General features: G+C 36.0%; 1 protein-coding gene and 1 pseudogene across 2 annotated transcripts; both read right to left on the bottom strand.

Annotated features, from left to right (window-relative positions):
- LOC132167608 (uncharacterized) overlaps nucleotides 1–17,133 on the bottom strand; it is a 103,903-nt pseudogene that overhangs the window by 51,805 nt on the left and 34,965 nt on the right.
- On the bottom strand, nucleotides 14,878–17,084 carry LOC132182113 (probable WRKY transcription factor 9). Of its 2 annotated transcripts, XM_059595324.1 has the most exons (6): nucleotides 16,896–17,084; nucleotides 16,616–16,753; nucleotides 16,182–16,526; nucleotides 15,974–16,087; nucleotides 15,677–15,725; nucleotides 14,878–15,226 (listed from the first exon to the last, which is right to left on the bottom strand). In XM_059595324.1, the coding sequence occupies exons 1-6, from the start codon at nucleotides 17,070–17,072 to the stop codon at nucleotides 15,012–15,014; spliced, it is 1,038 nt and encodes a 345-aa protein (XP_059451307.1). In that variant the 5' UTR covers nucleotides 17,073–17,084; the 3' UTR covers nucleotides 14,878–15,011. The 2 variants fall into 2 exon arrangements, with proteins under 2 accessions (XP_059451307.1, XP_059451299.1); XM_059595316.1 differs by having other exon boundaries at nucleotides 14,878–15,725.

A 17,133-nucleotide genomic window follows, 5' to 3' on the forward strand; every position in this document is an offset into this window, starting at 1 on the left:
CGTTAAATATCTTCAGAAAATAAACTAGAAAGGAAAAGAATAAACCCGAAAACTTGAGCTTGAAAAGCCTCCAATTCTTCTCGAAATTGTGTGTCTATTCTAGAGGCTTAAGGGTCTATTTATAGGCCTGAGGAACACTCTAAAAACCCTAAAAATTGTAGGTTTTGAGTCCTAGTTCGCCTAGGACTTTGAAAACCCTAATTGGGGTGGAAAAAGGCACTTTCCGAAATAGAGCAGCTGTTGCCTTGTTCTTCACGCACGGGTGCGCTCGAGCATGGCCCCTGTGCGCTCGATCGTGGCCCGTGTGTGCTCGATTGCAGGTCTGTGATCGATCATCTATGTGATGCACTTGAGCGTATTACACTCAAGCTTCTTCTTCTGCGCGCAAGTGCACGCCTTGCGCTCACTCATTGGCTTTGGGCGCTCGATTGCTGTTCTAGTGCGATCGATCGCACTGTTAGAACCTCTAGCTTTTCCCAATTTTGTCTTTTATGCTCAAACTTTCTAGAAGTGCTTCATTTTCTTCCAAAAACCTATAAAACAAAGAAAATACAAAAAAAAAAAAGGAAATAAAATTGCACAAACTAACAAAAATAAGGAAATAACAAATATAAACTAAGGGACTAAAATACATATATTTTAGCACTTATCAAACCCCTCACACCTAATTATTCCTCCTCGCTCATGAGTGCAGATCTAGAGAGAAGAAACCTCTTATTCAAAACAAAAAACACAAACAAACAATTAGTAAGCAGAAACAGTGGCCAGGGAGGAGATGAATGGCACAACACGATGGAAGGTAGACGGACGCATAGCGGAGAGGCCGAAGTTGCTGATCTGATCAGAGAACACCTACAAACATAAAGAAAAAAATTAGAAGGGGAGGGGGAGGGTAGGAGCAAGGAGTAGAAGGGGAATGGGATTTGGAATTAATTTTCTTGGCCCAAGTTTTATAAAATAAAACAACCAAAAATAAATACATAACTAATGCTTCTGTGACCAGGCGCAGCCATTCTCTAATGGATGGTCACTATAGAACGGACATCATTAGTGGTGTGGGCCACCCAAGGTCGGATTCGGTCATGCCACTAATGGGATGGACAGTAGCGTACAATATTTGGGGTATCGGTGTTGTATTATAGGTCCCTCGGGACAGTGTCGACCCTGTTGAGAAGAGATATTATCTAGGGTAGACCATACGGTTGAACTATTATTGTTACTTATGATTATAAGCATATATTATATCTATATCAAATCCATGATAAACTGTCATCTCATAATATTGAATGTGCTTTATAAACAACTGAGTTCACTATTTAATGACGGGTACGTCATGTGCATTTATACTCACGAAGTCATCAGACTTACCCTTGTGTTATTTTTCTTTTTTCTCCATATGTACAATTATGCTGTTATAGATAGTTTAGCAGAGATAGGTACCGCAAAGCTTCCGGTTATTGTGGAGGATTCGACTCGGGAGATGCTTGAGGACTTATTGCAAACTTAGACGGGTACTCATGGTAACTAATACTTTTGAGTTATGTCGTAGACTTAGGAGCCTTGATGTATGCTTGCATATTAAGGTATAGCATGAATCCCTTGTAAAGATGACTTGTGTAGTGTGATTTTAGCTACTTTGATGTTCCTTGGTAAATGCTCTGGTTATAATGATTAATGTTTATAGAATCTTTTTGTTTCTGCTGTTTAGTATCCTTTGTTTTTAAGGGTTAGAGGTCCATGAGTCTTGTTCCATGAGGGATAAGGCTGGGAGATGAACTGTGAAATTAATTACCAGTTAATTAATTTTTGGGGCGTTACAGAATTAATGCCCACAGACATTGTGGCAAGCTCAAGCGTCACCTAAGGGACAATCAGGTGGGCATCGAACGACGTGTATGCGCAGGCTTTGGAAAATAAGCCAGAAAATGCTGGCTGGGTTCGAGATGTTGGACTAGGGATCCTACCAGTACGGGGCACCATCCATTCATATTAATCGTCCGGATTGCGCTCACATAACCCTTGACACATTAAGATCGAACAAATGATTGAGAACGCACTAGAAGTTGAGAGGGAACAACACATGGCACAGATGGCTGCACAAAAAGAAGAGATGGCACAGATGGCTGTACAACGAGTGGAATATGAGTCCCATTTTCGTATGCTTGAGTCCTTGGTGCAAGGGAGCTACGGGTTGACTCAACAGAAGCCTGTGTCAGGCACCGAGTCCCCAGGCCGTGTGAGGGTGAGATCCTCAGTTGGGAGTCGACCAAGCAACATTATATCCTTTTTTTTTTTTTTTTTTATATAACAATGTCATCTTCCATGTCATCATATCAAACGGTTAGTAATTGTTTGATAATCACACATTGTGCGTATCTTTCTACCAAATATGCATGTATATAACACATTTGCAATATAATATGTGTAGAGGACATACCATTAGAAACTGAGGACGAAGATCACGTTGTAGCTGAACCCATGATATCAGCTTCAAAACTGTCTCTTTCATCAACACATTTTTCCTGTCATTCAGAATAACCGGAAGTATATGTGCACCTCTATATTTATGTATGATTATAGTTTTTGAACTATATGTTATGTTTACATGTTGGTAGTGTACATAGGTTAAAGTTGTGGTTTAGGCGCCATTTATAAACTTTGAAGTTGTTGATTACGATGACGTTTGTATACTTTAAGACTACTCAATGCTTAGTGTTGTAGGTCAATTTTTAAGTGTGGATGTTATCATGTTTGCTGATTGATAAGATGTTACCATGTCTATTGATTGTTGGTTTTATCATTTGCAGTTGTTGCGGAGAAGTCAGGCGGTCATGTTGGTTTTGTAGGTCAATGTTAAAGTTGTGTTTTGATGTTGTATTAGTGCACTAGTGACATTGTTGATGTATAGTTGGATTTATTTGTGATAATTGATAGTTTTGATTGTTTGTTGTAATGGAATTTTTTTTTTTTTTCTATAATGGATTATTTGTGATAGTTAATGGATAATTGATAGTTGTATTTGATGGATCGATGGATAGATGGATAGATGGATAGTCAATAGATGTGTAACTCGTTTATTAAGTGGTGCAACTCCTTTAATTTGGGTAAAATGCCCCATGAAATTCAAAACATAAATATTGGGGAAAAAAAAGAAGATTTAGAACTTACACAATTTAGTGACGTGTCAATTTCGGTGACACATCACCAATTGCTGACGTGTGAATCTTGGCAGGTCACAAAAATTGGTGACTTGAATTTTTGGCATGTCACCAAAAAAGGTGACGTGTCGAAATTGGCACGTCACCATTTTTGGTGATTTGTTAGATTCCACACGTCACTAATTCCACATGTAACCAATTGGTGATAGGTGGTCAATTCCACACATCACTAATTCCAAGTCGTGACTCCTGGATTTTTAACGTGTCACCCACGTCGCTACTGACACGTCACCACCCCATTAGTGACGTTTTTGGGCCTTAAAACATCACTAAATCTTGGTTATTGAAATTGTATTTTTTGTAGTGCCACCAGAGGTCGCGTTAGAACGGGATATGTAATGGAAGGTAACTGTTTCCTCGTCAGAACAAGACATGTGATGGGACCAAAGCTGAAGCTACTATTTTCTCGTTAGAAGGTGCATTATGACTGGATCGTGACGGGTATTTAGATCTATTTTTTACTCTTTGCGTCCTAACGAGGGTTAACTCATGTTATGATGGGAATGGCTCAAAATACAGATTTTGGCCTTCTCGTCAGAATAGAAGAAAATCCCCATTAAGACAGAAATAAGTAAAATTTCAAATCAATAAATACCTGCCTCATTTTCTATAGAACTCTTTGAATCTCTCCATTTTCATTTATGCTCCTTAAGCTTGGAGGTTCCCGGTGAAGAAAGGGTTGCTACTATCACTCATGGAAGGGATAGCCTTCACCGTTTCGTGTACCAAGTAAGGCTGCCTAAAAAGCTTCGTGCTTTGTCACTTACTTGGGGTTTTTCGTTTTTGTTGATTTCAAACCATACCATACACATCACTCACCCGCAAAGAAGTCTAATGAAGGGTTAGTAAGGAGATGCACTGCATGAAGGTGGTCACAATGAAGACAAGGTGGTCACTAGACAATACTCACTCCTCCATGGAGTGAGTATTGTCTAGTATGTAATTGTGAATCTTTATATAGTGATTTCCTGGGTTTGGCTGCCCTGGAGTGGTTTTTTCCTTGAGGTGCTCAAAGGGTTTTCCACTTCGTCAACAGATCTTGTATTGTGGTTGTGTGAATGTTCTTTATTTTTGTACTGGTTTATTTTTAAGTATAGTTATTTATTTTCCTTATATAAACTTCTTATGTGTTTGTTTTGTTTAGATAAATCGCTTATGCATTTGACTTGGGGGTAGGACACGATCCTCGTTGTTCTTTCAATTGGTATCAGAGCGAGTTCACTTGGTTTAGACTCACGTCTTGAGTGTGTTCAATGACCTCCACTGTTTTTGGACGATCTACCTTTGTTTCAAATGCTCCTTCTATTTTCATTGGAAGTGATTTTGTAGTTTGGAAGGTTCGTTTAAGAGCAATATTTAAGAGGTTTATTTGTCCATTTTTGTTTAGCATGACTAGGATTTTTTTCCTTATCTTATTGCATTCTAGTGCATGTTTTGGGTATTTTTGTTTTGTTTTATTTTTGTCCCTTGTTTTTATGAGTTTTTATCTTGTTGCGTTTTTAATTTTTTTGTTATTGTGCGTTTTTCTTTGGGAGTGCTCTCTCCTTAGATCTTGTTATGTGCTCTCTTCAAACACTTATTGTGCTCTTTATGAATCTCTCATTATTACAAACATGTATTATGTTGGTTATTCAAGTTGTCTTATATGATGGTTTGAAAGTTTGTGTGTGTGCTTTGATGCTTATGTTCATTCTAAGCCTTGTTATATTTATTCACACTGTTTTCACAAGTTTTGAGAGAATTCACATCTATTAGTTTGGGCAAAAACTCTTATGAGTATTTTTGTTTTAACCTGTGCAAATTGACCTTATAAGTCAATCTCAAAACTTAATTATTCATGGCATCACCTCTTTCAATGACAAGCAAAATATGATCAAAGATCAAATGTTTAGCAAAATTGTGACTAAACATATTCTTATAAATTTACTTTTGAAATCCTTATAGAAAGAGCCGGTGTCATAATCATTGTGGAAAAATGTGAAACACCCACGAGATTTAATCTGTATAAATTCTCTTGGACAATTGAAGAGGAATAGGTATATGACTTTCTATTAAAGTTGAGGGAAAAGGGTTTGACTTTTGCATTAAGGGTCACCATTTTTCTTATGAGATGTGATTGCTCCATGCTTATGTAACTTGTGCCATCTCTTGTAAAATGGTTCACACACTTTACTATGACATGTTTTAGCATGTTCATTTGCATCATTGTCATAAGCATATTTTTGATAAACCATCATGTTTGTTCATGCTTGGATTAAACTGAAGAACATGTTAGTTTTTGATGAGATGGTTTCTCTCATGTTTTAATAAGTGTTTGATGTGAGTGCACATGTTGATTGAGTGAGAGTATTTGAGCTTGTTTGGTTTTAAAAAGGAAAAGGAAGGGGTGAAGAGGATTGTTTCCTAACACTCTGTTTTTTTTATGAAAATTGTTGTTGCTTCACTCAAGCTCTCTCTCCCAAGGGATTTTCTGTTTTGTCTCTGTGTTTCCACTAGTACATTTGAAGCCTTTCATTCTCTATCATCCTTAATCAAGTTTATGCCTCTTCTCTTCCTTTGTTGTTGAGTTGAAATATGGATTTCTCCTTATTTGGCTTTTAGACCTACATTGATTGAACAAATTTTTGTTATTTTTAATCTCTCTAAATGCTTGCTCATGTGTCTCCCATGTGGTTGGGTTTATGCTTCACTGATTGGCATTGATTAATTATGAAGTTTTGTTTTGACTTCATATTCTTGAGGTGGTTGGGTTTGTTTATTTTTAAAGTTCTTGAAAGCTAGACATTGTTTTGGGGTTTTGGGTTTCCTTGTTTTGAAAATAAATTCTTGAATGTTTTTATTCTCTTAACATGCATTTTGCCTATTCTGCCATTGCTCATTTTGTGTTTAGTCTCTGATTTGTTGTTTGGTCCTTCTTGAAGGTATATGTCCTTTATGATTCTTGTGGATTCTAGTACTCACTTTAACTGAAATTGGTGCTCTAATTACCACAATTATGTTCTTGTGTTGTTTTGAAAGGGGTATATGTTTTTCTTGAAAAGCAAGTAAGTTGTTTTTCAAAACATAATTGAGATGTGTTTTTCCTCAATCTTTGTCCTTCTCTCAATAAAATTTGTGTTTTTGCTTCAAAACTTGATTGTGTGTGCTTGCATTTAGAGCCTTGATTATGTCATGAATCACTCTTTATGCCTTCTAGAATCCTAGTGTGTATACTTCTCTGGTTTGGATATCCCTCCTTGAAGATGGTTGTTGGTTGTGTCCCTCACCTTCCTGTGCTAGGATGAGTTGTGCTCGCTAATCTGGTTGCTCTTAGGTTGTCTAGATTGTATTCTTTTAGTTCTTTGCAGGAATGTCGTCTTTTCCTTCCTTCCAAAGAGCAAGAGTGGATGTTGGTCCTACACCTCCTATGGGTCCTTCTAAAGTTGAGGTTGCATTTGCCAAGAGATTTGTGACTGGCAGTGACTAAGCTATGATCCTTTCCAAGAAGCTCAATCGAGAAAAGAGGTAAAGGTTTCCTTAACCTTAATTTTTTGTTGTTCACACACATGCACTCTTGTGGTTTGTGCATCAGCTTTGCTTAGCTGATTGAGTTGTTTTGTGATTGCATTGTGTTGTGTTTTTACATGCCTCTAGTTTTTAACCTTATTGCATATTGCATACTTGTTATCCCTTTGTTTATGTTGTTGAAATTTGGATGATCCTATGGTTATTCATTTTCAATTTTGAGGATCTTCATTTTGTATAGTTTTAATGCATGCAGTTGTGTCTTAGGCATTTATAGAGTTTTGTGCATGTGTATTTTTTGGAATGTTTTGTGCTCATTGGTTCACATGCTTATCTATCTTGGTTACTGAGTTGATAGTGCATTCGTTTGACTCGCACATTTGATGCTATACTTTAGAATTGTTTTTGGGATGAATTTAGTATTCATGGTGCTTGATTGTAGGTTTTTGAAATCTTAACATGTTTGGTTTTCTTGAGTGTCTTGACAATATGTTAAGTTGATTGCTTATTTCCTCCCATTACATATTCTCGTTATAAGTAAAATTGATGACAATTTTCTCTTGATTGTGAGTTAGAATGTTCTTGAAATTTGCAAATGCCATGTTGATTGTGGTCATTTTCTTTGGGCTTTTGTTTTCATGCGTCTCAACTTTGTTTGGATGACATGAAATACCCATTTGACTAAAACGTGTTTCTTTGAAACCGTTTACTGTTTTCATGTGCATGAGTTGATTATACCATACTCTCGTGCTTGCGTTTTGTGCTCTTAGTTTGTGTTTTTGACATGAGCCTTCTATGCTCTTTCTTTAGTCTTTTGTACCCCTCTAGTTTATACCTCCTGATAAGTGCCAAATATTGCATATTTGGACCCCTTTATTTACATTAGTTAATCCTTTAGTTGTGTCGTTATTTAATATTTTGTGTTAGTTTTGTGTTTTTAGTATTTTGTAAGTTGTTGAAGAAAAACTATAGCTTTAAAGGGAAAAATGCAAAGTTTGGAAGAAAGAATACTTTGAGAAGACCTAGATTGTGTGGTTAAGTCTAACCAAATCCAAGAAAAGGTTAAATCAGATTAAAGTTCAGATTTGATAAGATTTCGGATCGGATTCAAATTCAGATTCTGCACATGTCTTAGTATTTTGACCATAACTCTCTGGTCAAATATCGGATTGAAGTGATTCAAACGGCATTGGAAAGCTAGCTCAAAATACTACAATTTGTTGTGAAATAGGATTTTCGTAATTCGGACGGTTTCTATGCCAAAATCGCCCCATAATTAAAGGACACAAATCTGGATGAATCCTATTCCGATTTCAGACTTCTATTTTGACTGGGAGATAGACCTTCGAATTATCTAGGTTTACTTGGGCTTCTAGGACTTCCCTAAGCCTATAAATAGACTTCTTTGCATTCAAGAAAAGACACAATACCAGAGAGCAAAATTCTTTTGTTTAGTTTTTCTTTAGGTTTAGATTTTATTTTTATGTGGAGCTAAATTCCCAACTAAGGTTGGGGATGAAGCCTCACCGATGAAGAACAACAATACTTTTATGTAAGTTTTTATTATTCTGATTTTATTGGGTTTTATATTTCAATTGTTTTACTTCTAATCAATTGTGTGGAGTAATTCTTGGATATCTCTTGTGATTCAAGGATACATGTGATGATTTGAGATAATTTCATATGATTGATTGCTTGGCTTTTAACTCATGAAAATTGGATATCCCTTGTGATTTGTTCTACGGATACATCTGGTGTTTCAATTGAATTTGGATTCCTTTTGTGATTTGGTCAATGAATGGATACATGGGATGGTTTTGATTAATTCTTTGAAGCATAGTAAAACATATCTATGATTTAATTTGTGAGAACTTCGGATTGATATTGATGAACATAAAGTATGTTGTTATGATTTGGTGAGTGTGAATTCCCAAACCTTAGTACCTTTATCCTTAGATTTACTTATTTTATTTAGTTTATGTTTATCCTTTAATTTTCAAAACTCAAAAATCAAAACCCTTTTGGAACTAGATTAGGATTTAATTAGTTTAGATATAAATTGCTCTTTCAAAAATACAATTCTCTGTGGGATCGACCTCGCACTTGCAATCCATTAAACTACAATTGATTCGTGCACTTGCGAGTTAAATAAATTTGCACAACACCTCCCAATGATAAAAGTGATGCCACTTGAGCTCCTTTCTGTGTCTTTTATGAAAAAATAGGGAGAATCTAGTTTGTTAGAACACTTGTTAGGGAGGGTTGCTCATGTTAAGGGGAGTTAGCATTAGAGCCATTTTTTTTTGGGTGTCTTTCATATCTCTTGTTATCCTTGACATATTCTATGAGATATTTTGGCTTAATATGCTTTATTTTGACATGTGTCTTTCATATTGTTTGTTATTCTCTTTACTCTTGTCTTGTCACATGATTTTTAATTTGGGGAGAATGTGTTTCATTCTGAATCCCTTTGACCATTGAGATAAAAAAGGGGGAGAGTAATTTGTGTGAAGGGGGAACTTGCTTTTTGTTGAATTTGTTTGGTGTATTAATCTTTGTATCTCACAAACAAGGGTATGTGTTCCTCGTCTTGACCTTATAATTCGCATATAATATGGATTTTATGCTTCATATATTGTTCATAATCTTCTGTGTGATGTGCATATAATATGGTTTATATGTGCTTCTCTTTGATTATGTTGGCTTAATTTTATGACTTGCATATAACATGGATTGTATGCCTTTTATAATGTTCATGTACTATTGTTCTTCTCTTGTTGGCATGTTGCCTTGTTTGTTCTTCTCTTGTTGGCATATTGCCTTGTTCGTTCTTCTCGTGTTGGCGTGTTGCCTTGTTCGTTCTTTTCTTGTTTTTGTGACTTAATATAACATGGGTTATATTTTTTTCTTGATACAAACTTATTTGTGTAGGTTATTAGATAATAGTGTTGGAGGTGTCTCCCACTTTGCTATGCTTGTAATGAGTTTGTTATTGTTTTCAAAGAACATGTACATTAATATATTCCATCAACCAAAGTCTAGTAGTAGTTTGTTAGGCTGGGGTTGGAGATATAAATTGTTATTTACTTGTAATTGTTGTTATCTCTAATGTTTTTAGGTTTTGTCATTCAATGGCCAAAGGGGGAGATTGTTAGGTTGTATTTGGCCTTATTCAATAATCAAAACATGTTTGTATTTTCCCAATTCTTTCCCTTGTGTTAGGGTGAAGTTTGGAGGTGTTTTGAGCTTTGTCATTAAATGGCCAAAGGGGGAGATTGTTAGGTTTAGTTTGGCCTTATTTAATGATCAAAATGTTTGTGTGTATTTTCCTATTCTTCCCCAAGTGTCGAGATGAAGATTGGATGTTTTTGATAGAGTTCTTTGCCTTCCTCGTTTGATGGGGCGTCAGAACGAGTTCATGACGGGACTGAAGGACTATTCTCTAGTTTCCCGTCAGGACGGGACATGTAACATGAAGTTATTGTTTCCCTGTCAAAAGTCGCGTCAGAACGGGACATGTAATGAGAGGCTACTGGTTCCTCGTCAGGAACCTCGTCAAAACGGGACATGTAACGGGAAGCTACTGGTTCCTCGTCAAGAACCTTGTCAGGATGTAACGGGAGATTGATAAGTGCTAAAATATTCATATTTTAGCTACTTAATTTACATTTGTTAATTTCTTAGTCTTATTATTTTGTGCTATTTTATTTCTTTTTTGTGTTTTCTATGTTTGTGTAGATCATGGAAGAAAAGGAAGCATTTCTGGAAAGTTTCAGGCTTAAAGCACACTTTGAGAAGCCCTAGAAGATATGGTTAAGCTTAACCAATCATAATAGAAGACGTATATGATATGGTTAAGTTTAATCAAATCAAGGAAATGATTAAATCGGAATTTATCTAATTGGAGTCAAAATCAGATTGGATTCAAATTTTGATTCTGCACATGTCTCAGTAGTTTGACGACAACTTTTTGCTCACGTATCCGATTGAGGTAATTCCAGTGGCATTGGAAATCTAACTCAAAATAATACAAGTCATTCTGAAATAGGATTTTCCTAATTCAAACGTTTGCTATGCAAAAATCGTTCCGGAATATAAGAACACAAATCTGGACGAATCCAGTTCCGATTTGTACTTGGATTGCTTCCTAATATGACTAGGAGAATGAAGTCCAATTTTTCTGGGATTCATAAGGCTTCTAAGGTTTTCCTAAGCCTATAAATAGACCTCTAAGCCTCATAATTTAATACAAAATTCCATTGACAATTCCACACAAGCTTTGGGAGAAGAATTGGAGGCTCCTTCCAAAGTTGTTTTCGGTTCTTTCTTTTTCCTTCATTTTAATTATGTATAACTAACTCTTAGTTAGGGGCTAGATTGAATCCCTAATCATGTCTTTTTAGGATTTCAATATTGGCGCCTTTGTTACAATCATATTTTGGTGTATTTAACTTGATTATTTCCTGCTTAATTGAATTTTTCATATGAATGTGTCTTATCAACATATGTATGTGGTATAAATTAGTTATTTAAGTCAATTTGGATGACGGAGTCTTGGGCTTAATAGAGTGACAAAAGATATCCCTGCGGGTCCTTGTGGTAATCAACATGGGGAACCGGGAGTATACACGCATGCCCTAGGTCTCATGTGTTTATCGATTTCCATAGATTCATGCTTTTTTAAAGAACAACTTAGTATACACCCATGTTAAATCCTTTGAAAAAGAAAAGTGTTAGAGTATACATTCATGCCTAATTCGTTGCTTAGGGAGATCAATAACTTAAAGAGTATACACCCATACCCTTAGGTTGGCAAACATTAAATATACCGGTATGATTGGCGCATTGACATATTGTTATCTTAATTAGTTTGATTAGTGGTGGATGTCGAATCCCTAACGCCTTCATTTATCTTTATCTCTTTTCATAATATCAATTTCATGACAATTTTGGTATTTTAATTTAGAAAATCAATTTTAAACAAAATCAACAATCCTCGTGGGAATGATCTCGTACTTGTACCCTATACTATAGCTTTGATCTTGAGCACTTGCAAGTAAAACGTACTTTTATTCGCCTCTTAATTTAGGTGGATATTTGCACAACAGAGGTTACTGTGTCCTTGTCAAGAACCTCTTTAGAACGGGACATGTGACGGGATCAAAGCTGAAGCTACTATTTTCTTGTTAGAAGGTGCGTTATGACGGGCTCGTGACGGGTATTTAGATCTACTTTTTACTCTTTGCGTCCTAACGAGGATTAACTCTTGTTATGACAGGAATGGCTCAAAATACAGATTTTGGCCTTCCCGTCCGAACGGAAGAAAATTCCCGTTAAGATAGAAATAAGTAAAATTTCAGATCTATAAATACCTGTCTCATTTTCTGCAGAACTCTTTGAACCTCTCCATTTCCATTTATGCTCCTCTGAGCTTGAAGGTTTTTAATGATGAAAGGGTTGCTACTATCACTCATGGAAGTGATACCCTTCACCGTTTTGTGTACCAAGTAAGGCTGCCTAAAAAGCTTCGTGCTTTCTCCCTTACTTGGGGTTTTTCGTTTTTGTTAATTTCAAACCACACCATACACATTACTCAACCGCAAAAAAGTCTACCGAAGGGTCGGTAAGGAGATGCACTACATGATGGTGGTCACAATGGACACAAGCTGTGAAGCTTGTTCTTACTAAGTCTATAGATCCTCTAGGGAGTGAGTATCGTCTAGTCTATAACTGTGAATCTTCACATAGTGATTTCCTGGGTTTGGTTGCTCCGGAGTGGTTTTTCTCATGAGGTGCTCAAAGGATTTTCCACTTCATCAACATATCTTGTGTTGTGGTTATGTGAATGTTCTTTATTTTTGTGTTGGTTTATTTTTAAGCATAGCCTTTTATTTTCCTTATATAAACTGCTTATGCGTTTGTTTTGTTTATATAAATTGCTTATGCATTTGATTTGGGGGTAGAACACGATCCTTGTTGTTCTTTCAACTATAAAAATATCTCAAGTAACTTGGATCAAATTAACCCTTACATAAAATGGTGTAGAGAAAAAGAGAAAAACACTTCTCTCTCTTTTTTATATATAGACATGTGTTAAAATATTGATTAAATAATGAAATCTACTATTTTCTATTGAAATAAGTGGTGATTTAACATGATATCAGAATGAGGTTATGAATTTAAATCCTGATTTCACAGTTTACCTCTCAATTTTAGTGATAATTGAAGAATGAGGTCATACATAGTCTTCTATGGATCACACTAATGGTATATCAAAAAAACTATTTCCACATCTTACATCACAAATCAAAAGAACTATTTCCACATCTTAAATCACAAACCATGCCACAAAATAAAGAAGAAAACTACCCATTCATAAAGAAGAAAATGTTCAACCTAAGATTAGACCATAACTATGAGATTTTATATGGATTGAAATTCACAACAATTCAGACAGGTAATGTGAGAGATTTCTATATGAGACATCTACCCAAACAAATTTTTGAAAGCCCGACCATTTATCTAAAAAAGAAATGAGTCTCATATAGGGGTCTCAAGAGGGACACAAGATGGACACATCATCTTGGAGGGACTCAAGAGGGATACAAGATGGACTTGTAGCATTACTCCTTATATTAGAGTAATTCTAATAGTCCCTCTTGTGTCCTTCTTAAGTCTCTCCAAGAATGATATGGCTATTAAAATCACAATTTGATCAAAATTCAATAATGATCAATCACAAGCCCAATGATATATTTAATAGCCACATCATTCTTAGAGGGACTCAAGAGGGACACAAGATGGACTTGTAGCATTACTCCTTATATTAGAGTAATTCTAATAGTCCATCTTGTGTCCTTCTTGAGTCTCTCAAAGAATGACGTAGCTATTAAAATCACTATTTAATTAAAATCCAATAATGATTAATTACAAGCCCAATGGTGAATTTAATAGTCCCATCATTCTTGTAAGGACTCAAGAGGGACACAAGATGAACTTGTAGCATTACTCCTTATATTAGAGTAATTCTAATAATCCCTCTTGTGTCCTTCTTGAGTCTCTCTAAGAATGATGTAACTATTAAAATTACCATTTGATCAAAATCCAATAATGATTAATCAGAAGCCTAATGGTGAATTTAATAGCCACATTATTCTTGGAGGGACTCAAGAGAGACTTATAGCATTACTCCTTATCCAAGCCTTAGAATCTAATTTTGGCTACCTAACCACGTACTGGAGAAAGTGAGTCTCATATGGATCGGGCCACTCACCTACGATTACTTACTCAAATTGCTAATAAATGAGACATTTAAATGCTGTGAATCTTTATCCTAGCTAAATAGATTCTACGTATGCTCACCAGTGCCTTGTTTTGGCTTTATACTGACTAGACAAGAGTTGACTTGATCATCTTTTAGATTCAGATCTCAATGAATATTACGAATACTTAATTAATTAAGGGAAAGCACATCTGTAATCCAATCCCAAATAAATTTACATCACGCAATTGTGAATCAGAAGTTAGCAATAATATTAAAATCTTAGCAGATCGGCCGGATCCTATGATCCCATGGCTTACGTAACTTACGCCACTAGTTACGCCGACAAAGAAGTAAAAGAAGATGATTATTGTACGAGTACTAGTATTATGAGGGCATATATAAATGGCATGATTTATATATATAGATCACTGTAAAAGAGTTCTACACGAAACATAACACAAAAGTTGGTTGGAATTGTCACATTAGAATTGTAGGATGAAAATGTCTTATTTATCATTTCTTATTTCCAAAGGAAAAATGTTACTGTTCTTTTTGGTATTTTCTTAATATTCTTCTGGTCCTACGTGGATATTGTTTTCTAAAAAAAAGAAAAAAAAAAAGAAAAGGAAATGACAGGTGTTCTCCTCGTCCTAAGTAGATATTATTTTCTAAAAAGCGGGTAAGAGAAATAATGGACTGGTAGGGCTAGTTTCTTTTTTGTTTTTTTGGAAAATAATATCCAACAACCACCTTCATAAAAGAAAAGTAGAAAACAATATTCATGTAGGAATAAGAGAACTCTAGCTAGGAGAACATCAAAAAGAACCGTATCATTTCTTTAAAAAAACATGAAGTAATAAGCAGAGAAGAGGACACAGAAAAAGGAAAAAGAACAACTGCAACATGGTATATTAATTTTTATTGAGAAAATTAAGATCTTTTACAAGATAATGATACAAATTAAGTTTATGTATACCCTTGATGATCATCATTTGCCTTTAAAAAAAAATGCTATTGAAATTCCTTCAAGGTGAATGCCTAATTGGCTTACCATTTCCAGGGAGAGATTCAAGGATCCAGTTATTGGTAGTAGAGCTACCAGTCTCCCCCCCATCCCTAGGACCAAAAGTAGCAGTGCCCACAGGATGACTTGTATGGCTCTCTTTATTAATGAGAGATGTGATTGCAGCCGCAACGGCTACCCTAAATTTAGGATCTGAAGCCATTGCTGTCACATTTTCTGCAAGAGATTTCTTATTATTTTCTTCATCCACTACTTCTCTAGGGCTAGGAAAGAGATTGCTGGTGAGAGGATTGGGATTGTTGTTGTTATGGTATGTTTGTTTCCCATGCATCCATGAGAAACCTTGTAGAGATGATGATGATGATGATGATGGTGATGGATATGATGAGGAGGGGCCTGCAGGCATTGAGAATTGAGGGGGATGATGATGATGATGATGATGATCATAGGAGTTGGTTGTAAGGTCAAGAACAATTCCTTTGGAAGGGTCGTTAGGGTTTATGCTTCTGATGCTTGATGATGGGTGATGAGAGGCATGGAGGTAAGGAAGAGATGCTTGGGTGAAACTGGAGGTTGGATTACTTGAATCTAATAACATAATGGAAGCTGCTGAGGCTGTGGAAGCCATGGCAGTTGCACCTACAGGAAGTGGGTGGTTGTGTGTACCTTCATATGTTGTTATCAGAATAGACATGTCCTCTAAGCATCTCTGCACCTACAATTGCAAACCCAAAAAAAAAAAAAAAAGGAATGAAAACCCAAGAGAAGCTAGCAAATTGAAGTAGCATAAAAATATTCCAATTTAACCCAAAGGGATTGCCTCGAGCCTCGAGTGGTAAGTCACTCGATCCTGATACCTCATGAAGCATCAGGTCAAAGATTGAATCTCTCTTTAATGTTAACACTTTTTTGGGCCGTGTGATTCTGGTAGAGGGAGTGCTCTGCACAGTAATATTATTGTACCTGTTTCCTAACTGGGCATCCTGGAGCCACTGTGCAACGATAATAGGCTCGTGGGCAAGGATTTCCTTTAGCAATTTTCTGCCCGTATTTTCTCCATTGGCATCCATCGTTCATCTATATATAGCAAAAGTAGTTTTGATTAAATTTGAATCATGTGATTATTGTTGACCCAGCACATTAAATAAAGTATATTATAGATGAGAACTACTGTGGCTGCTTCACATCTAGCTCTGACCGAAACCCTAGCTTTCCTGTTGGCTTGGGCGGCAGCATGGCTTGTAATTCCAGCCAAATCACTCCTTTGTAGCTTGTTTTGTAGTGAGGTAAAAGTTGCCTTATACTCCTCTTCTTTACCTTCCACTTGTTCTTGTTCTTCAACATCTGTATGTATCCTCAGTGACAACCCTAATTCACTCTCCCTAATGCCATCCTTGTGTTGTGACGGTGTTGGTGGCGGAGCTCTTTGATTAGTAATACCTAGAAATTCGGGAACCGTCTCTGGTTCTCGACTAGCCTCGTCGTTACCACGAAGCGAAAGAAAGATTTGAGGATCCTAAATCAAGCAAAGTGTAACACAATTAAATATTTTATGCATAACACATTAATGGACAGATATTCAATAAACAAGGAACCTGGATTTACCTTTTCTTGGCTATTTTGATGGATTGTGGAGAGTTTCATCTGTAAATCATGGTAGTCTTTCATTGTTTGCTCAACTACCTTCCTCAACACCCTGTTTTCTTCTTTCATGCGGTTCATCTCCATTTGCAGCACAGACAACTAGTAGAACATGACAGATTTCTTTGTCAATTTTCTTATACAGTTATGTATATATATATGAGCAAATTTGTAAAGATATTGATACATATATATAGAAAGAAACGCATTTGTAAGGGTATATATATATATATATTATATATACCTCTTGATGATCAGTCTTCATGTTTTGTTGCAGAGATCCATGAAGTAATGATGCATCATCGTCTACTTCTCCTGCTGTGGCCTCAGCTACTTCTTCTGTATCATGATTAACATGTACTCCTCCTGCTTCTTCTGTATCATCTTCTTCTTTTTCTTCTTTTCCTTCTTCTTCTTCCATCTCTCTCTGCTCCTTTTCTCTCCCCATTGATCGAACAAGACAAAATTGCAGAATCTCTTTC

This window comes from Corylus avellana, chromosome ca1, assembly GCF_901000735.1.
Source record: "Corylus avellana chromosome ca1, CavTom2PMs-1.0".
NCBI classification, from domain to species: domain Eukaryota; kingdom Viridiplantae; phylum Streptophyta; class Magnoliopsida; order Fagales; family Betulaceae; genus Corylus; species Corylus avellana.

What these genes read in the sequence shown, in the direction of transcription:
- LOC132182113 (XM_059595316.1), bottom strand. Translation starts at nt 17,072, where the DNA reads ATGGAAGAAGAAGAAGGAAAAGAAGAAAAAGAAGAAGATGATACAGAA. An exon ending in CTAGATGTGAAGCAGCCACA is followed by an intron (nt 16,088 to 16,181) that starts GTAGTTCTCATC and finishes TGCTATATATAG; the next exon opens with ATGAACGATGGATGCCAATG. An exon ending in GATGCCCAGTTAGGAAACAG is followed by an intron (nt 15,726 to 15,973) that starts GTACAATAATAT and finishes TTGCAATTGTAG; the next exon opens with GTGCAGAGATGCTTAGAGGA.